This window comes from Gorilla gorilla, chromosome 8, assembly GCF_029281585.2.
Source record: "Gorilla gorilla gorilla isolate KB3781 chromosome 8, NHGRI_mGorGor1-v2.1_pri, whole genome shotgun sequence".
Taxonomy (NCBI): Eukaryota; Metazoa; Chordata; class Mammalia; order Primates; family Hominidae; genus Gorilla; species Gorilla gorilla.
In genome coordinates this window covers 90,399,186-90,420,561 of record NC_073232.2, presented here as the reverse complement: position 1 = coordinate 90,420,561, position 21,376 = coordinate 90,399,186, and the positions used below count along the sequence as shown (strand labels likewise).

General features: G+C 44.4%; 1 protein-coding gene across 1 annotated transcript; it reads left to right on the top strand.

Moving 5' to 3' along the window:
• Window positions 1-9,825: 9,825 nt before the first annotated feature.
• BAMBI (BMP and activin membrane bound inhibitor) lies at window positions 9,826-14,949 on the top strand. The gene is made up of 3 exons (XM_004049220.5): window positions 9,826-9,956; window positions 13,270-13,557; window positions 14,002-14,949. Exons 1-3 carry the CDS (start codon window positions 9,881-9,883, stop codon window positions 14,418-14,420), a joined length of 783 nt encoding a protein of 260 aa, XP_004049268.1. The 5' UTR covers window positions 9,826-9,880; the 3' UTR covers window positions 14,421-14,949.
• Window positions 14,950-21,376: the final 6,427 nt, after the last annotated feature.

Sequence of the window (21,376 nt, the reverse complement as noted above, 5' to 3'; positions counted from 1 at the left end):
ATCTGCCAGCCATCACCACCCGATTTTGATTGTATCCTTCCTCCCATCCTTTAATCTGTTCACTGCTTTGTCTGGGGGAGGTGGGGTCGCTGGCTCAGACGTTGGCGTTTGTTCTTTGATGGATGAACGAACACTCCAGTTTTCTTTCCCGTGGAGGTTGTTTCAGCCACAAACCACTTCATTTTGCTGTTTCAATTTCAAAATAAAAGGAAACATATTGAAAAAAAAGAAAGAAAAGAAATCAATCAGTCAAACAAACAAACAAAACCCAGTAGTTTTGAAAAACACACCTCACTCATACCAAGGCCAGCCCCTAAAGTCCCTGGGTCTGTTCTCTGAACCTCTAGGTCAGGGAAACTGCTGTTCCGTATCTCCTGACTCCTTAAAATTCAGTGACTCAAAGATCCCATTTTGGTCAGAAATAAATAAAACCTTTTCCTATCCTGTCGGCCACATTCACGAACTCCCGGGCTCCCACGCGGTTTATTTTTAAGACGCTGGTTTAAATTTCTCGAGTTACGGGGGGAAGGGGTTATGGTGGGAGCGAGACTGAGAACCACAGCGCGAACAGGGGCGCATTGGTACCAGGATCGGTACAGGGATGTCTCCAGTTCCTATAGACTCTAGCGTCCGGGGTAGTCTGTCCAGACTACAAGTGTCTGTGCCCCTGTTTTATTTTGAGACAAGTCGGGGTCGCCCAATGAGTCAGCACAGAGGAGGCAGTGGGGGAGACAGACAGCGGCTGGGACGCGCGGGACTGGGGCGCGCCTTGCGCGCTGGGCACCCGAGCTGCGCACGGGCGGCCCGGGGCGGGGGCCCCAGAGAGCCCGGGAGGGCGTGGACCCGGCCGGGGAGGGGCGGGCTCGGGCGCGTCTGGGTTGGGGCTGGATGATGTAAAACAGCGCGGAGCTCCTTGGCGCCTCGGCACCATTACCTTCAATTATCATAATTGGTGCCTCTCTCCAGCGTTTGCATTTCCCCCGAGGGATCTCTCACTAGTTCCCGTTCCTTCTCCTCGCCCTGTCTCGCTCACTCGCTCTCGGCTCCCGATCGCTCTCCCAGCCTCGCCCTCCCCTCAGTATCGATCTTTTTGGATGTTCTCCCTGCCTAAAACGGATGCTAATATCTCTTCGATTGAACCGAAATGGCGCTGCGGCTGCTACTTTTCCATTGTCGATAGAAACTTAGAGGGACCCGGGGATCAGCATTTATCTTATACTTAAACTAATTTCTCTAAGTACTTTTCTACTTGTACTCCAGCGAACCGGGAATTAGTAACGAAGTGTGGAACCTGGAGTACATTTTCCCGAAACTTCCCGATCCGTCAATAGGAAGGTTAATCTTCCTGGACACCCCCGTCTCCCTCCTCCCACTCTCTTCGCTGGAGTCGTGCTGGCTGATGGGAACGAAAAGACTTCAGATCTGAAAAGGCTTTGATTGTACCTTGAGACATCACCTTGACAAAAATATAAAAACATAGGCTCTTCTCTCTGCACTGTCTGCGTCTTTCAGGGGCTGGACTTCACCTGTCTCCAGAAAAATTGCGGATCTTCAGGGATGACTTGAAGGATTAGGAAAAAGAGAAGTACCAGTGCCCCTTCCCATCATTCCTACAGATCTTTGTTAACATTAGGCAGTCCCCTAAAAAAAAAAAAAAAAAAAAAAAAAAAAGGCAGGTGGATTAGAAGCATTTTGAGGGCAGGAGCCGTTTCAGAAATCTATTGATCACCCCTAAAAAAAAGGACAGCTCATGAGTACAGTTCATGGCAAGTGTATCCATAATTAATCAGGATTTTCTTGGGAAATGCTTCCGTTTGAAAGTGAATAAGCAACATCAGACTTCTTCGAAAAATGCCATTGGATAGGAGATGGGTTATCTCAAGGTGTCACGTTGCAGGGTGGAAGATACTTCTTGTGTTTTCCAGCAGACTAGAGGCACGAGTTATGGTTCCATGAGAGCAGCTAAGTTTCTTGCGTAATGATAAGTTAGGCGACCAATTTGTCTCGGCTGATTCTTGGACTATCACCAGTCATGGGAGCAAACGTTTGTTGGCAAGATTCCGCGTTTTTAGAGAGATACCATCACCCTGCCCAGGCTGCAGGCTGACTTGGCAGTAACATTATTTGCACTTCAAATCTTCAGCTCCAGGGAGGAGAAAATCCTGAAACCACCTGGGAAGTCCTGAAGCCATCATAAACACATTCAGATATTACAAATTTTTTCCTTAGACCGATTTCTAAGGAAAATTGGTCACCATTTCTATAGAGATTCACAGTTAACAAAACTTACACGAAGACCTCAAGTTGTACTAGTAGCAATCTCTGGAGCAGGCAGGCTACCAAACACTCTTGTTCTCATTTTATGGGCAAGAAAACTGAGTACCAAGGGGCCAATTGATTGGCTCATAAAAACTCATTGAGTATACTGGGCATGGAGGTTCATGCCTGTGATCCCAGCACTTTGGGAGGCTGAGGCAGGCGAATCACTTGAGGCCAGGAGTTCGAGACCAGCCTGGCCAAAACGGTGAAACCCTGCCTCTATCAAAAATACAAAAGTTATCCAGGCATGGTGGCAAACATCTGTAATCCTAGCTGCTCAGGAGGGTGAGGCACGAGAATTGCTTGAACCTGGGAGGTGGAGGCTGCAGTGAGCTCGCTCCACTGCACTTCAGCCTGGGCAATGGAGCAAGACTATATCTCAAAAATAATAATAATAATAATAATAATAATAATAATAATAAAATAAACAACCAGCTTGGGCAACATGGCGAGACCCCGTCTCTACAAAATATTTAAAAATTAGCAGGGTGTGGTGGCATGCACCTGTAGTCCTAGCTACTGGGGAGTCTGAGGTGAGGGGATCACTTGAGCCATGGTGGTGGAGGCTGCAGTGAGCTGAGATTGTGCCAGTGCACTCCAGCCTGGGTGACAGAGCCAGGCCGTCTCAAAAAACACACAAACAAAACATTGAGTAATGGAGTGTGAATACAAATGCAGGACTTCAGTTTCTTACTTTAGTGTTACTTTTTCCTTGCTCTGTTACCCAGGCTGGAGTGCAGTGGTGCGATCTCGGCTCGCTGCAGCCTCCCCATCTCTGGCTCAAGGGATTCTCCAGCCTCAGCCTCCTGAGTAGCTGGGATTACAGGCATGCACCACCACACCCAGCTAATTTTTGTATTTTTAGTAGAGATGGGGTTTCACCATGTTGCCCAGGATGGTCTTGAGCTCCTGGATTCAAGTGATCCACCCTCCTTGGCCTCCCAAAGTGCTGGGATTATAGGTGTGAACCACCATGCGAGGCCCAGGGAACTCTTTTTATATACTCCTGTGATTTAATGAGGAACAACTAAGTGGTATGGGGTGGAGCCGAGTGGATGGACCTCCAAGGAAACAAGTGACTACTTTGACCCTTTGGCTGTAATATTGATGGATTTTGCTCATGTATTCCATACAGACTGGCAAGCAATGTCATTGCTCATAGACATTGCATCATGGGCATCTTGCCTGCTCCTCCCCCCGCCACTATATGTGGAAAATGCCAGGTTGACTATTCACTCCAAATACTCATCTTTCTCAAGAAACTAATAAAAAGCTCTGCTCGTTGCCATGGCCCCACTAAGAAGACAAGACGTTCAAGACTGTTGTATATTAAAAATAATCCAGGAGTTCAAAATGGTCCTGGACTCTGGAAAGTCCTGTACTCTGCAAGGTTCTGAGTCTTCAGTCTGTTTAAAATGGGCTGTCTTCAAATGGCTACATTAAGTTATTTTAGATGATAGCAAACACTCAAGTGATAAAGTCACACAGAAGTAATAATTTGAAGGAATGATTTTTTTTTTTTTTTTTTGAGACAGAGTCTCACTCTGTTGTCCAGGCTGGAGTGCAGTGGCACAATCTTGGCTCACAGCAACCTCCGCCTCCTGGAGATTCTCCTGCTTCAGCCTCCCCAGTAGCTGGGATTACAGGCATGTGCCACGATGCTCGGCTAATTTTTATATTTTTAGTAGAGATGAGGTTTCACCATATTGGCCAGGTTGTTCTCAAACTCCTGACCTCAAGTTATCCATCTGCCTCAGCTTCTCAAAGTGCTGGGATTACAGGCATGAACCACCGTGCCTGGCTTGGAGGAATGATCTTAATTCCACTCACTAATCACTTCTCAGCCTTTTGGCTAAGGTCAAAATTCACTCACTAATATTTTTCTTTTCTTTTGAGATGGTCTCTCTCTGTTGCCCAGACTGAAGTGTGGTGGTGTGATCTTAGTTCACTGTAGCCTGGAACGCCTGGGCTCCAGTAATCCTCCTACTTTAGCCTCCCAAGTAGCTGAGACTACAGGCATCTGCTACTGGGCTTGCTGGCCTCAAACTCCTGAACTCCTGTGATCCTCCCACCTCAGCCTCCCAAAGTGCTAGAATTACAGGTGTGAGCCTCTGAGCCTGGCCTACTTTATTTTTCTTTATAGGTGAATTAACTTTATATAATATGACATGCTTTATGGTGCCAGCCTGCCCATATCTCTTTCTGGCTCACACCCTTGCTGAGAGCAGTACCCAGGTTTTATATTAGTCAGAACCGTATCCAAACCCAAGAGATCACAGACTGAGTATTTGGGGATGGTGTCTCTGTAAGCTGAACAAACGACTGTGATAGTTTGCAGTAGTGATAGAAGGTGAAACCATCTCTTGGTAGTATCTCTCTGTATAGGGGACTTATGCTTGGACAAAAAAAAAAAGCAGAAATTATGAGCGTAAAAACTACAAATAAGGAGAGGATGACAGCCCACTGGCAGAGAGGTGAGAAGCAAAGACAACCCTGAGAAAAAGAGGCCCAAGTCTCTGGCTTCTGGCTCCAGGAAGGTTGGCTCCCCGAGCTGATAAGCGGTGCTTGTCAATCACCAGTTAGTAGTAACCATACCATAAGCCTATTTTGTCCATACCACAAACCCCTCCTAAATTAATCTTTAGTGTGTCTCTCTTCCTTTTAATTAAGCAAGTTGACTGACGATGTACTATAAATGTTTTATTTTTATTTATTTATTTATTTATTTGCTATTATGTTCTGGCCACTGTCATTGTTTTTATTTCATAATAATTCCTGAGAAAATAACTAACTATATACTATTTGTTTTATCATTTACAAAGTATCAAGACACACATTATATTTGATGTGTGAGTTCAAGCCATGAAATAAAATGCTAGCCAAACGTGCATATCTTCAAATATTTAATGCATTTTAACGAGATTTATGGGCAGAGGTTATGAAGAGAGTACACCCTAAGTGAGGTCATCAATGAACAGAATTCTTGTTCTTATCCTTGGTATTAAGGGAAGAACTTCTGATGCACTTTTCTCAGATTGAATAATCTTCCTTTGTTCTATCTGGTCACCTAACAAATAAGCTCCTATTCTGCTATGAATCCCTTAAACACAAATAACTCTCTGATAAGATAGTCAAGCTCACACCTGTAATCCCAGCTACTTGGGAGGCTAAGGTGGGAGGGTCACTCGAGGCTAGAAGTTTGGGACCAGCCTGGGCAACATAAGGAGACTCTGTCTCAACGAAAAGTATAGAAATTAGCCCCATGCAGTGGGGAGCACCTTAGCTACTTGGGAGGCTGGGGCCAGTGGTTCGAGGCTACAGTGAGCTATGATTGCAGCGCTGTACTCCAGCCTGAGTAACAGAGGGAGGCCTTCGTCTCTAAAAAAGCAAAAGCAAAACCAAGTAACTCTCTACTCTCCCATTCACAATTTAGTGCCATTTAGTTACATGTTTAGCCTATAGTTTCAAAGACATCATTTAAAATCTTTAAAACATCTATATGGCCAGCATGGTGGCTCACACCTATAATCCCAGCACTTTTGGAGCCTCAGGCAGGAGGATTGCTTGAGCCCAGGATTTCTGAGACCAGCCTAGGTAACATAGGGAGACCACCATCTCTACAAAAAAATTAAAAAATTAGTCGGGCATGGTGGCTTGCGCCTATATATATACATACATATCTCCCATGGATAAATTATATCTTGAATGCTGTTTGAAGGTAATAAAAAACTATTATACTGTTTAACGGTTTCAGTTAGGTCTAGAATCAGTTTTCTGTTCTTGGGTATAGAGAGTTTGTTCCTAGGTATTTTCGGAATCCCTTTGTAGATGTAAAAAGAATTTTGGTCGTTGATTTCGTTTCTTGCTTTAAACTTCAAAAGGACAGTAGATTGTACTATTTTTTTTTCCCTCTACTTATCAACCTACATGTAGGAAAGTAATAACTGAATTATGTGCAAAGCATAAGTAAAATTCTCTAGAGAAGCAATTTTCCTTAAGAATCTTAAATTGAATTAAAATTGTTGCCTATTCTCTCAACTATTGATATGGCCTTATGATTGACACATTATCCCTAAACTGATTTTGATATTCTACGTTGATTCAAACACTCTGATTCATTTAGTTGAAAAGTCCATGTCTTCCCCAGAACAATTAGATAAAGTGCGGACTTGTTTCTCTTTAATTTCTGGTCATTTAGAAAGTTTGCCCACTAATAATAAAAACAAAATAGTTGAAATCATTGTCTAAAAAATGGATCCCAAGTTCTTATTCAGAATTGGACTTGGAACAAAAAAATATATACAACCTGGAGTGCTCAAAGTCAACATTAATTCAATAAAATACAAATATCTTAGTTTGGTTTCTTTGGGTTGCAAGGAAAAGAACCTTAAGTAAAAAGGGGACTTTATTAAGGTTACTGAGTTAACCTAAGGATAAGAAGTGAGGCTGAGTGCCTGGAAATCCATTTGGATTTATGTATTTGCCACTTTGCATATCTTCATTACTTTTTTTCCTCTGCAGACAGGTGGACTACAGCTGCCCCAAAGCAAAATTTTTATGTCTCCCGTGAAATGACCTCAAGGGACTGAGCAGCATGTCTGTTCAAAGACACAGAAGAGAGAATCTAACTGACCTAACCTGGGTCATGTGACTAGCTATGGCCAGAGATTAGGAGATCAGAGTCTCCTAATCAGGTTGCCAACGCCCACTCCAGGAAAAGGGACATTCTCTGACTTGGGCTGGGAGATACTCAGAAAGTGTCTACTAGAATGCAACTTTCACCAACACATTCCCCAGACCTCTTCCATTAAATAAATATTTATCTGTATCAAAGGGAAGTATAGTTCATTTCTGATACGTCTCTGTTCACTTCTTCACATTTTATGCTGCAATCACAAAGACTTGCTTGTCATCCCAACTACCTGTTCGCTGCTTACCACTCCTACTCACCTACACAATCATATTTCATGCCTAAGTCCTGTGGTCCTCTGTGCTTGTAATGGTCTTCTTCCAATCCTTAGTGTCATTGCTTCTAGACTTTACCGGCTCTCTTTACCTTCCTAGGCTAGTTAACCTCTTTCTTTTAGGCATTGTAACGTCATGCACATAAATCTCCATTATTGTCCAGCTCCATTGTTTTGAGATTTACTATCTAGTTTCTGACATCTTTATAACCCCAGACATTGCAAGCCTCGCCTACGGTGGGAGGCCAGGTTGAACGAACATACCCTGAAAGTTTCCTTTTAGCTAATAATTGACTCTCTAAAAGAGAGTGTAATCATTACATAAAAAGTATTGTCCTCTGGGCGCGGTGGCTCACGCCTGTAAATCCCAGCACTTTGGGAGGCCGAGGCGGGTGGATCACGAGGTCGGAAGTTCGAGAGCAGCCTGACCAACATGGCGAAACCTCGTCTCTATAAAAATACAGAAATTAGCCAGGCATGGAGACAGGTGCCTGTAATCCCAGCTACTCAGGAGGCTGAGGCAGGAGAATCGCTTGAACCCGGGAGGCGGAAGGTTGCAGTGAACCGAGATCGCACCACTGTACTCCAGACTGGGGGACAGTGCCAGACTCGTATCAAAAAAAAAAAAAAAAAGTCTTGTCTGCATAAAACCCTTACAATTGTTAACTTGTCAAGGTTCTAGTAGCCAGGAAGTTCTAATCAAACTCGGCCCCAGGACTGCCTTGTCAGCACGCCCCTTGAGAAACTTGTCTGAGAAACCTGCTGTTTACCTGGTGCCCTAACCAGTTTAATTTTCTTTTAAAACTTCTACTGGATTACTCCTTCTCTCCTTTTAGATGCAATTTTGATCTAGAGAAGTAATGGTCTGAGCATCAGTTTATGAAATTATTTTATTTTTCTGCACATAAACATTATTTTTCAAAGACAATTTCATTAACTACATCCTGCAGCTCTGCAGACTTTCAACAACTTTAAAAGGTTAGGCGTTTGAGATACGTTCGCCTTGACTTTCAGTCCTCAAGACATATATACATTTTTCTTAGTCTTAAAGCTCATGTCTGCGCTCTAGTCCTAAAGGATTTGTCTTTATAATTCTCACCTTAGCATGAAATGTGCTTCTCTTTCTTTCCTTCCCCACCCCCCACCCCCTTTTGACATATCCGGTAGGGAAGCTCTGGCAGACTCTCAAGAAGAATTTTGCAAATGGTCGACTTTTGTTCATCTCAGGTTTTGGAGGGAGAGGATAAAAGAACATTCCCTCAGATAATGAGTTTTAAGCTTAATTCCTTCCAAAGCGGAGGGGAAACAAAACTACAGCAAGACCACCTTGAGTACCTTGGGAAGGGCAGCCCCGCGATCCCTAATAAATGAATTAGCATCTCAAGGAGGAGATCACTGCGGGGCTGATATTGATCAGGGTCAGCCGGCGTGTTTGCCAGCCATTGTTTGGGGGATGGTTAATTGAGTGTCAGTCTCGGCCAGTGTCGTCTCGTTGGCGCCGGGTGCTTTTGGATTTGCTAATTTTCGTTAAGTGTCTCTAGCCGGCTACTCGTCCCGCGTACCCGGGAGAACCTAGCGGCTCCTAACGGATCAACAGTCGGTCTGTCTGGGCTTTATTGATCCCATGGCGGGCAGCTCGAGGCGGACACGCTGAGGGGGTGGGGGACGAAGGCTGAATGCAGACCCCAGCGCTGGGCCGCCTCCCCCGGGCTCCCACACGAACCCTCCTCCGCCACCTGCACAGGCCGGGGCATTGTCACTCGCCCCTGGGGGCTCCAGAAAACGCAGTGCGGCCGGGGAGGACGACCACACGGACCCCCTGAGTGTTTCGGGGGGCACCCAAAAGAAGCCCCGCGCTGGGGAACGCTGACCAACCGAGGCTGAGCCGTCAGGGTCTCGGGGGCGGGTTCCCGAGCCGGTCCCGGGGCTGGGCTCCCCCGGCGCCTCGCGAAGGTCACTGACGCGCAGGCCTCCGCAAGGGGGAGCGCGGGAGACGGCAGCGCACCAGCCGGGCGCCCCACCCGGGCGCCCCAGACGCCGGCGCCGCTCGGAGCCGCCAGGCAGGTCCCTCAGCGCTCGCGTCTGGGCCCGCCCCCCGCTGCGGGGCGGATTGACAGGAGCCCGGCGGCCAATCGGACGCCGTGGGGCGGGGCGAGGCGGGGCGGTGCAGGCCGGCTCTCGGCGCGGGGCGCTATTTACGGCGCAGAGCCGGCGAGACCTGGGCTGGCGCGGGCGGGAGCTGCGGCGGATACCCTTGCGCGCTGGGGAGACCCTACTCTCTTCGCTGAGAACGGCCGCTAGCGGGGACTGAAGGCCGGGAGCCCACCCCCGGCCCGGGGCTAGCGTGCGTCCCTAGAGTCGAGCGGGGCAAGGGAGCCGGTGGCCGCCAAGGGGGGACCGGGAAACTTTTCTGGGCTCCTGGGCGCGCCCTGTAGCCGCGCTCCATGCTCCGGCAGCGGCCCGAAACCCAGCCCCGCCGCTGACGGCGCCCGCCGCTCCGGGCAGGGCCCATGCCCTGCGCGCTCCGGGGGTCGTAGGCTGCCGCCGAGCCGGGGCTCCGGAAGCCGGCGGGGGCGCCGCGGCCGTGCGGGGCGTCAATGGATCGCCACTCCAGCTACATCTTCATCTGGCTGCAGCTGGAGCTCTGCGCCATGGCCGTGCTGCTCACCAAAGGTGGGTGCCGGGGGCGCACGGGGCCCGGGGTCCCGTCCCCGCGGCGGGGCTTTGGAGCCGGCTGCAGAGGCTTTGTTAGCGGCGGGCGAGGCTCCCTCCTGCGTCGGAGCCGCAGGTCGCGACAAGTTGCTGTGTTCTTAGAAGTCGCGGCGGTGGCCTGGCGCGTGGATGCGGACTCCGATCTAAGGGCAGGCGCTGATCAGAGGGTCCTCCTGGCTCTGCCTGCGGGGAGCGGCGCGTTTGCAGCCCAGCGGGGAGCGGGGCCGGAGTCTCGGCCTCGACGCCGCCGCTTCCGCACCCTGGGGGCCCGGGCGACCGGGAGGGATCGCAGATCCTGGCCTGTAGCTGCCGCGTGCCTGCAGCGTGTCTGTGTGAGTGCCTCACGATGTATTTCTGTGAGTGTGTCTCTGAGTCTCAGTATCCCTAAATGCATTTTTGTGTCTCTGAGTGTCGTTGTCTTTCTGAAAGTGTGTCTGAACCTCTGTATCGCTCAGCGTATCTCTGTGTCTCTTTGAATGTATCTCTGAATGCATTTCTGTGTCTCTTTCTGAGTCTTTGTGTCTCTGAATGTGTGAGTCTCTGTATCTCTGACCTTGAGTGTGTCTTTCTGAATGCATTTCTGTGTCTGTCTCTAAGTGTCTTTGTATCTCTGAATGTGTATCTGAGTCTCTGTGTGAGTGTGTCTCTGCGTATATCTCTCTGTGTGCGAGCGAGTGTGTGGGTCTCCCTGAGAGTTTAGGTGTCCGAGGTGTGCAGAAGTGTGTGTTGTGTTGCTTTTCAGTAGCCGGGAGGAGTAGGCTCTGTCAGCGTCTCACTCCCACTCACCTCATATTTTACAAACAGGACCAAAAAAAAAAAAAAAAAGGCAGCGGGTCAGTTTCTTCTTTCCTCTGCAGGCTTTCACCTTTTAGAAAGAAATAACCTGAACTGTCTCCGAATTTCAAGGTTCTCCTCACCTCCCTGCTATGAAATCTACCTACTGTTCTATGAACAGATAATTTTTTTAAGTAGGAAGCACTGTTTAGTCTTTGCAGCCCCCTACTTCTCTTTAATTGCTATGTAGCAGGCATGAGGTTAAAGCATAAGCTAGCCCAGCGAGGATGATGTGCTACAGTATTTATTTATTTTGGAAGGAAGGGTGTAATTAACCCTAAATAACAGCCCTTGTGGCTTGCAGAGGGGAGCCTCCTGGCCCTATCAAAGGCGGGCAGAACAGGGAGGGACTGAGGCTGACATGAAGTCACAGATACCGAAACTATGTGCCTGATAATGATATAATTAGGGGATCAGAGATTTCTGACGGCTGCGGACTTCAAAAGCTTTAAAAGAAGCCAGCAGTCTCTCCTGTAGCCATCTTGACTAAAGCAGACATTTTTGTTTAATCACTACATACAGTAACGAGAAGGGGGCAGAAACAGAAGGGCATTGTTCCACAGTTTCAAAATACCAGTCCCCTTTCTGGCCTTTTGCATGCCACAGGAAGAAACTTTATGAACGACAGAAATATAGTTTTAATACAGTGGTACAAAAGTCCATTCTCCTTGCTTAAAATGTGGCTCCAATTAAAAAAAAAGAGGTAGTTAGAACTTTCCCAGTTACCTGTCAAAATTTTATTAGGCTGTTTTTAGGTCATTGAAAATACAGTATTTTAAATAGGCTCTCATAAACATTTAAGCAGCATTTTACTTGTATTCAGTCTTCCTTTTCTGTACAAGGTCTGAAGCTAATAGGGTCAAAATGGGCTTTTAATCTGTTTTATTTATACTTTAAATCTATATATGGAATTTGTCAAACTAGGGATATGTAGTCATCACCCCAGAAGACTGGTGAGCTTAATGTGGAAAATAAAGTGAGCTTGGAGGGAGGAGGAGAAAGAGCAGAGAAGTGGTTCTGCAAAGTAAGGTTCTTTCTTGAAGCAGAGAAAGAACTTGGGCCCAACCGCAGGATGGCGAGTGCAGATTTAGGAGCAAGACCCCTAGCTTTGGACTGTTAAGGGTTGCCAAAGATCTGTGTTTAGCGGGCTGGTTTTCCTTAGAACCGAAGCATTAGCAGCGTCCGGTGAAAACTGAGCATACCATACCGTGGTCTGGAATTTGGACAGATAATTAAATGACACCTTACTGGGGCATTCAGAGAGAGGGGGAAGAATAAAGGTAAGGGTGGGAAGAGGTTTGTAAAACAGCAGATCCCGGTGTTTAATTTCAGAGTGGAGGTTTCGGATCTTCAGACAGGAAACTGGAAGAGGCGTGTGCATTAGTTTAGTTTACTCGCTGTGGCATGTGACAGCGACCAGGGTCCACTAGGTGGATATTGTATTAGTGATAACTTTAAGACCCAGATTATTTCAACGAGAAACTGATACTAAAGCCTCCAATCTTGCCCTGTGACAAAATGTGAACGGAGCCATGCAACTCACAAAATAAGTTTTTATAAAGGAAACTTGTAATCACTTCCTGTAGAAAATTTGAGGTTTCCTTAAGGATTTTTCATTCAACCAGCAGAGGATTTTCAGTTTCAGTGTTTCCCCTTTTAGATCACATGTCGAATTTCATGTAAAACTTGTGAGGAGGAGGAGGAGGAGAAGTTAGCCTTGCAGTTTTATACTCCCCCCACCTTTTATGACTTTCCATTTGGGCTGAAAGAAATTGACTTTGGCAAGCAAACCACTAATTGTAAACTGCCTAGTTCCTGTTTTACAATATACTGACTAAAAGCTCCTCTGCATGAAAAGATCTTTATAGGCAAAAAGTTTGCCTTTTCTAGAGAGGTTGCAAATAGCTGCCTAGTTTCATAGTTTTAAAACCTCCTGACCTGGGCAGTTTCTAGATTGTTGTGTTTCTAGTTAATAACTTTATAAGGTGTTAGCTAAAGCTCTTAACTCTTGGCGCAGTCCTGTGGGATAGTAAACAATTCAGTAGTTCCGATCAAATATTTATACTGACAAAATCAAAAAGCCTAACATTTTTATGTTGTATGGTCATGTAGGATTAAAATGAATAAATAATGTGTTATACCTTATGGTAGGAGAAATTATACTCATTACTATTTCCTTCAAAAAGCAAAAGTTTTTTTAAAATGACTCTAAACTCAGAAACCTGCTATTGGGATTACTACATTGCCAAAATGACGTTTAACTGGATTGAAACTTACGCACTGGCTGCAGGAAGGGCTTCTCCAGGCTCTGTAGACTGGAGCCCTCAGCTTGGATGATCTAAAAGTTCATGCCTTTGAATTTGGGATTTAGCAGTTGCCTAAATAGTTGCTTTATCTGGTTTCTGGAGCAGAGTTTGAGGTGGTTTCTCATTGTTTTCAGGTGAAATTCGATGCTACTGTGATGCTGCCCACTGTGTAGCCACTGGTTATATGTGTAAATCTGAGCTCAGCGCCTGCTTCTCTAGACTTCTTGATCCTCAGAACTCAAATTCCCCACTCACCCATGGCTGCCTGGACTCTCTTGCAAGCACGACAGACATCTGCCAAGCCAAACAGGCCCGAAACCACTCTGGCACCACCATGCCCACATTGGAATGCTGTCATGAAGACATGTGCAATTACAGAGGGCTGCACGATGTTCTCTCTCCTCCCAGGGGTGAGGCCTCAGGTAGGTGGAAGCCGTTTCTAACCAGAATGCCTGCCTGATCTATAGACTTGTGACAGCCACGACTTTGTATGTCTGCTATTGATTTTGTTGTTAATGTAATTAGAGACACCAGAGGGAGAAGCCTGGCTGGATGCAAAGATGCATCTTGATTGAGTGGCTTTTATGTCGTCTGTCTGAGCATTAGATGTCTGTCTACATAATAGGTTTTGCCTGTTTTTTCAACATTTTGAAGACATTAAAAGGCCATTACATCTCAGTAATGACAGTCTGTAAACAAATGCGTTTGTAAGCTTCTTCAGATAGTTTTGCAATGTTTTCTAAATATCGTTGATTTAATTGTAAGCTTCTTTTTAATGGAATTCTTGGTTAAAATGAATTGATGATTATGAATATCCCTAGGAGGAGTTAGCATGGAGTTTGATCATTTTCTTTGTACTCCTTTAGGACAAGGAAACAGGTATCAGCATGATGGTAGCAGAAACCTTATCACCAAGGTGCAGGAGCTGACTTCTTCCAAAGAGTTGTGGTTCCGGGCAGCGGTCATTGCCGTGCCCATTGCTGGAGGGCTGATTTTAGTGTTGCTTATTATGTTGGCCCTCAGGATGCTTCGAAGTGAAAATAAGAGGCTGCAGGATCAGCGGCAACAGATGCTCTCCCGTTTGCACTACAGCTTTCACGGACACCATTCCAAAAAGGGGCAGGTTGCAAAGTTAGACTTGGAATGCATGGTGCCGGTCAGTGGGCACGAGAACTGCTGTCTGACCTGTGATAAAATGAGACAAGCAGACCTCAGCAACGATAAGATCCTCTCGCTTGTTCACTGGGGCATGTACAGTGGGCACGGGAAGCTGGAATTCGTATGACGGAGTCTTATCTGAACTACACTTACTGAACAGCTTGAAGGCCTTTTGAGTTCTGCTGGACAGGAGCACTTTATCTGAAGACAAACTCATTTAATCATCTTTGAGAGACAAAATGACCTCTGCAAACAGAATCTTGGATATTTCTTCTGAAGGATTATTTGCACAGACTTAAATACAGTTAAATGTGTTATTTGCTTTAAAATTATAAAAAGCAAAGAGAAGACTTTGTACACACTGTCACCAGGGTTATTTGCATCCAAGGGAGCTGGAATTGAGTACCTAAATAAACAAAAATGTGCCCTATGTAAGCTTCTACATCTTGGTTTATTGTAAAGATTTAAAAGAAATATATATATTTTGTCTGAAATTTAATAGTGTCTTTCATAAATTAAACTGGGAAGCGTGAGACAGTACATGTTAATTATACAAATGGCCATTTGCTGTTAATAATTTGTTCTCAACTCTAGGATGTGGCTTGATTTTTTTTTTCTCTTTTCTTTTTTAAACAAGACCAAGATCTTGCTTATTCTTCCATGTGCCTGTGTAATTTTCTTACAGTGTGGAGTTTCTAAATGTATACTGACCATCTTTTAGTGTCTTACCCACATTCTGGTTATAGGATAACTCTGGTTTTAGCTTTCATCTAAGAAGGAGATCTGAAATTTATGTGTACCAGGTCAGATATGATTGCTCAATTTCTGGAGTTGACTTAGCAAAGGTCATTTTGATCCAGGTGTTCTGGAATACCTTTTCCAATGTGTATACCTCCACCCAAAAAAGAAAAAAAAAACCAACTAAACAACTGTTTTTTGTTCAAGTCAGTCACTGTCTCCTTTTACTGTTGATTAATTGACCAGTTTATTTTGTCCTAAGCCAAATTAAGTATTTTGGCTCCCCAATTAGCCAAACCTTACTGTACAACACGCTTAATTTTAAACCTTGTGCTTCAACAGTGTGATGCTTTTTTTTTTTATACTTATTCCTTAGAAAGCTTTTCTGTAGTGAACATGATACACCAATTGATTTAAATAACTGCTACTAGGTTTCGTCCTCCCAAATGATCCTTTATGTAACCAGATAGAACATTGGCTTTAGCCAGTAACTAATACAGCTAGGAAACAGTGTTTCCTCCTATAAGACTTTCTGTCCTGGTAACATTGCCCATCCTGAATTTAAACGTATGCTTTATTTGTGTACTTCCCGTGCCCCCAGTGGATCTTTCTTATTTTAAATGTGAGAATATTATGCCATGGAGGGTATCTTCTGAATTCCTTTGTATATGTGAAATTTTTGCTTAAAAGTTAAACTGTAGGCCGGGCACGGTGGCTCACACCTGTAATCCTAGCACTTTGGGAGGCCGAGGCAGGTGGATCACAAGGTAAGGAGTTCAAGACCAGCCTGACCAACATAGTGAAACCCCGTCTCTACTAAAAATGCAAAAATTAGCTGGGCATGGTGGTGTGCATCTACTCGGGAGGCTGAGGCAGGAGAATTGCTTGAACCCGGGAGGCGGAGGTTGTGGTAAGCTGAGATTGTGCCACTGCACTCCAGCCTGGGCAACAGAGGGAGACTCCATCTCAAAAAAAAAAAAAAAAAAAAAAAAAAATTACAGCCTGCATATTCGAGTATGGGGTTTTCTTTTATTAATATTAATAGACCACCTGCCCCAAAAAACTAAGCTGTGGAATAAACACATATTAATAAATGATAGCATTCGTATTGTCCCTTTTAAGATGAGCAGCTCTTGCATGCATGCCTTATATTTTATAAAAGATGTTAAGCTTTATGTATGTCAGTTTTTGAGGAAGCCAAAGAATTGTTGAACCCAACCCTTCAAACCTGTCAAGGGAATTGATCAAAGTGTCTTGTCGGTGAAATTTCCACCCTCACCTCCACCTCTGGCTCTTTGAGTCTCACTCTGTCGCCCAGGCTGGAGTCCGGTGGCGCCATATATACCACTACAACCTCCACCCCACTCCCCACACACCACACGTGGTGCACACCACCCTGCCCCCTGCCCCTTGCCCCGCCGCGGGTTCAAGTGATTCTCCTGCCTCAGCCTCTGAAGCAGCTGGGATTACAGCCACCCACCACCATGCCTGGCTAATTTCTGTATTTTTAGTAGAGACAGGGTTTTCACCATGTTGGCCAGGCTGGTCCCAAACTCCTGACCTCAAGTGATCCTCCTGCCTCAGCCTCCTAAAGTGCTGGGATTAAGGTGTGAGCCACTCTGCCCAACCCCACTCTGGCTCTTGATCACATTATAGTAGATTGTAGTTTGGAGATGAAAGGACTTCTTGCTCCTTGTACATTCTCATTTCATGTACGACATTATGCAAGCTCAGCAATTCTTCAAGTGGCCAGTTTTTATATCTGTTACGTAGTCAGAGTTTCTTTTCTCTGCTTGCCCTGATGAGGGCCGGTTCACCTCATTTCTTCCAAGTACAGGTTAACCAGGAACTCTGCAATTCTTTAGGAAATAAAACAATGAAGGATTTAAAGCCATGTGCTTTGAAACACTTTGAAATCAGTGAACCCCTTCCTCCCAGAGAGGCCTATGTCTGGGCTGGTGTTACCACAAACTTCATGGAGGATGCATGCAGCCTCTCCACTTGATCTTGGGCCTTTGTTCTTCCTATTGTATATTCACGAGGCGATTTACAGCTCCCTGTACTGTGGGGAGGTGGCACTGTGCCCATGGCCTCTCAGTTTTCTGGGGCTCCGCTTCTAGCCACATAATAGGCCAGCCCTGCCTCTTTTCCTAAAAAAATCCTCTCCCTTTTGATATTCATTTAATTTTTACACGTGTCCTCACCACCAGTCTGAAAGTCAGATCCGCCTTCTTATGAAAATACTGCAGGCACCTCAACTTTGGATGTAACTAAGAACTACATATAGATTTTACTTTTGCTTCCCTGTGAGAGCGTAGAAGTTGCCAGGAGCCAGAGATAAGGACTAAGATAAGGTCCAGGGTCTACCTGATTCAGTGATGTCAGAAATGGTGGTGGTGACTGGTTTATTTGTTTTTCCCTCTTAGAGATGTTTACTGTTACTTTGAGGTGTCACAAGGCCAGGCTAACCAGGAACAACCCTTGCTTAATATTGTCATAGAACTCCCCCCAAAAGGAATTTTCCTTTCTGAGTGGAAATTTGCCCAAACTAGAGACATGGGACCAAATTTGCCAAGATGATTTTCTATCTACAACTCCTTACATTCTACCACTGTTGAAAAAATTGATCTGTGCATGGTTAGGTCTTTTATGTTATTTTTTTCCCTTTTATTTTGAATGGCTTAGAGGCTTCCTAGAAATTGACTGGTGTGTCTCTAATTTCTGCTGAACTGATTTTATTAAAAACACTACACCGTAGGGGGTTTGACCTTATAAAATACCAAACATGTCTGCTTTAGAAAATCACAAAGCTTTCCTCTGAAGGGCTCATAAATCTGGTTTCAATATGGGTTGATTATAGGCTAAAAGCTTGAAAGCAGTGGCATCTAGTATCATGACTAGGGAACTGGCTCTTTTGGGGCCGGGATAGCTTTTTTTTCCCTTACAGCCTCTAATTGGTCCTCTTCTCTGCCTCTCAGCTCAAACGTCTTTAAACCTCCACAGCTGTGCGAACTTCGGCAAATTATGTAAGCTCTTTGAATATTCACTTTTGTTGCCTGTGGAATGGGGGCCATAGGAACACCTTGTAGGATTATTGTGAAGAGACATTGTAGCTATTTTCGTTAACATACACAACAGTCTTGCATAAACTGTGCCCACATAATATTCCTTAAAATCTGAGAACTTGTGCCCATTATTTGTACACATTTTTAATATTTAAGATCTTTGCATACTTGAGACTTGCCAGTCACCTGCAGACTGGATATAGCATTTTAAATATTCATTTTCAATTTATTATTTTTGGCCTCATGCCATGCCTATTAAATAGGTTCGTTTGTAATTGTTTCCTTCTGGAATAATACAGATGGCTACTGATGAAAATGTTTTAATCATATAAACTTTCTTCAGTTTCTAGTAGTTGATAGAATGAAGTTCCCTTGGAGTTTTAGCTGCTCCGAATGGTCAATCCATTGAGAAAATCAATAGATTTGATAGGTAGCAGATAATGTGTCCATATTGTTTGCATGGCTCATGTCTGATTGGTACATTCTCAACAATTGATTCTCAATGCCACAATCGATTACAGCCTGCCCCACAGGTGCTCCCAACAAAATACAAATACTTCTAGAACTAGTTTTTAGAACTTTGTGAATTTGGAAGTGGAGGAGCGAGTTAAAAATCATTTAATTACCCTGGATGAAATTAATTTAGTTACTCTGTGGGTCATAGTTATAATAGAAAAATTAAATGCTCCAGATACCAACATTTATAATAGAAAAATTAAATGCTCCAGATACCAACATTTATAATAGAAAAATTGACTGCTCCAGATCCCAACTGACTCCCCTTCCCTCTGCCCAATTCATCCTGTCAATATGACTCTATCTGCTGCCTCAAAAAAAGCAGATCATTGATTTTTTGGGGGAATTAGAGATCCCATAGAATGACGAAATTCAGCTCTCAAATTTTGGCAACTCTTTATTTGGAGTACAATTTACACTCTGAACATGTCCTTGTTAATCTGCTAACACTGCACTGTTTTGCAGCGTGGTGGTGTAATTCATTTGTCTGCCATTCCAGGAATTTGAGGATAGAATCAGGAAGGTGGCAGAGCTGAGATTAACCAGTTGGGGATTTACTTCTTCCAGCAAGGCAGCAATTTTCCAAGGGATGTGCTTTTTTAGAATTTCAGAGTATTTATTGCTAGGGAAGACCTATCAGCCAAACTTCTGCAAACTTTTCCCATTCTTTGAATATGAAAAGGGTAACAGGAAAGGCATTGATAAGCAATCTGGGGAGATAACTTGGGTAAGCAGTGAGATAATATCTCAAGGCATTTGTCATTCCTCAAGACTTTTAGGAAATTCATTCTATCTAGGAGCTAATGGCCCACTGACCTCTCAGGGGCAATTTCAAATGGTGTTTAGCTCCCTGTATCTTGCAGATTAGATTGATGTTGGACTAAATCTGAATAGAACTCAGGAAAGATGAGCTGAAAACTATGCATGCTGTGTGTGTGTGTGTGTGTGTGTGTGTGTGTGTGTGTGTGTATGCCATGCTAATTGAATAGACTTCGTAATCCTGGAATAACTTTACATTTAACAATTTTCAAGGCATTGCATAAGGACATTTGGAACTTGCAAGAAGTCAGCAATTTGTTTTTAGACACGTGAAGACTAAGTTAGTTGTGATGAATTAATAAACTCAGAGGCTATTGTGTCAATTCACTCTGAAAGATCTCACATTACAAACCTAATGGAACAAAAATTGTTTTAGCAGTTAAAACCAAGAGAAATACAAAAAGCTCTTTATCCCCGGTTTCTTCCCCTTGGAATTTCCCTAGGGAACCGATGAGGACAGTGGAAAAACACCACACTTCTCAAAGCAAGTTTCTTACTTTTTAAGTGTTACAAGTTCACGGTGGAGTGTTTTTTTCCCCCTAAATTTAGTGGATGTGGTTTTGATACCATAGCTTTAATTCACAGTTGCCTTGGTAAATGAGGGCCTTTCTCACCTGGATTTGGGGATTAAACTGTGAACTCCCCGTGGGCAGGAGCTGTGATCAATAACCTTTGTACATTTCCAAAATCCAAAGGAGAGAATTAGATGAAGGACAGATTAAGGCCTTTTGTTTTCAGGCACCTGCTTCTGGTTTTTAGTAAATAAATGTTGTCTTTCTCTTTTATTTCTCTATCCTAACTGATTGTTTTACAGATTTATAATTTTTGTATGGAGAGCATAAAGGAAAACAAATTGCTAGTGAAGGAAGTTGAGAAAAAATTCCAATGGGCCTGAACATTAACGAAACATTGCTAAGGTCAAATATCTGAGTCTACCTTTTATATTTGGTGCAGGCTCTAAGCTCATTTAAGGACACTAATTCTCACCCAGAAGTGTATCACTATTCTCCTTTGAACTAAGAGTTGTACTTTCATTTTAGTATTTAAAGATAATCCAAAATTTCCACCATTGTCTCTCCAAGGAGTTAAGAACAAGCCACTGAGAGTTTTGTTGATCAAAAATGTTGAGAACCTGGAATACGCTACCTGATTTAGTATTTCATCCTCAATGGCTTGACAGGCCCTGCTATACCAGGGCAACTTTGGCAAATTCTCTTTTCTTCTCATGGAAATGAACCTCTGCCCAGAGGCTGTAATAAAAGCAACAAATAGCTCCCTGCCTCTTTCATTCAAGGACACACCGAGTTATAAATTCCCTTCCCTTCACAAACACTTAGCGTCTTCATGAAAAGTTTACCTTTAACTTCAAAATCCAAATAGCTCTTGTGCATCCATTGCAGTTTTATAATTCATACTTTTATATTTTTCTTTTTTTTTTTTTTTTGAGACGGAGTTTCGCTCTTGTTGCCCATGCTGGAGTGCAATGGCGCGATCTCGGCTCACTGCAACCTCTGCCTCCCAGGTTTGAACGATTATCCTGCCTCAAACTCCTGAGGAGCTGGGATTACAGGCATGTGCCACCATGCCCGGCTAATTTTGTATTTTTAGTAGAGACGGGGTTTCTCCCTGTTGGTCAGGTTGGTCCCGAACTCCTGATCTCAGGTGATCCACCTGCCTTGGCCTCTCAAAGTGCTGAGATGACAGGCATGAGCCCGGCCTATATTTATTTATTTTATCACATTATTATATAGTGTTCTTTTACAAAAATTACTTATTTTCGTAAGCCCAGCCTGTAGGTCAGGCTGGAGTGCAGTGGTGGGATCATAGCTCACTGCAGCCTTGAACTCCTGGACTCAGTGATCCTCCTGCTTCAGCCTCCGAGTAGCTGGGACTACAGGCACATGCCACCACGCCTGGCCTTTTCCCATTTTTTTGGTAGAGGGAG

Coding starts and splice junctions, on each gene's coding strand:
- BAMBI (XM_004049220.5), top strand. CDS start 9,881: ATGGATCGCCACTCCAGCTACATCTTCATCTGGCTGCAGCTGGAGCTC. Junction 9,957..13,269: donor GGCCGTGCTGCTCACCAAAG/GTGGGTGCCGGG, acceptor CATTGTTTTCAG/GTGAAATTCGATGCTACTGT. Junction 13,558..14,001: donor TCCCAGGGGTGAGGCCTCAG/GTAGGTGGAAGC, acceptor GTACTCCTTTAG/GACAAGGAAACAGGTATCAG.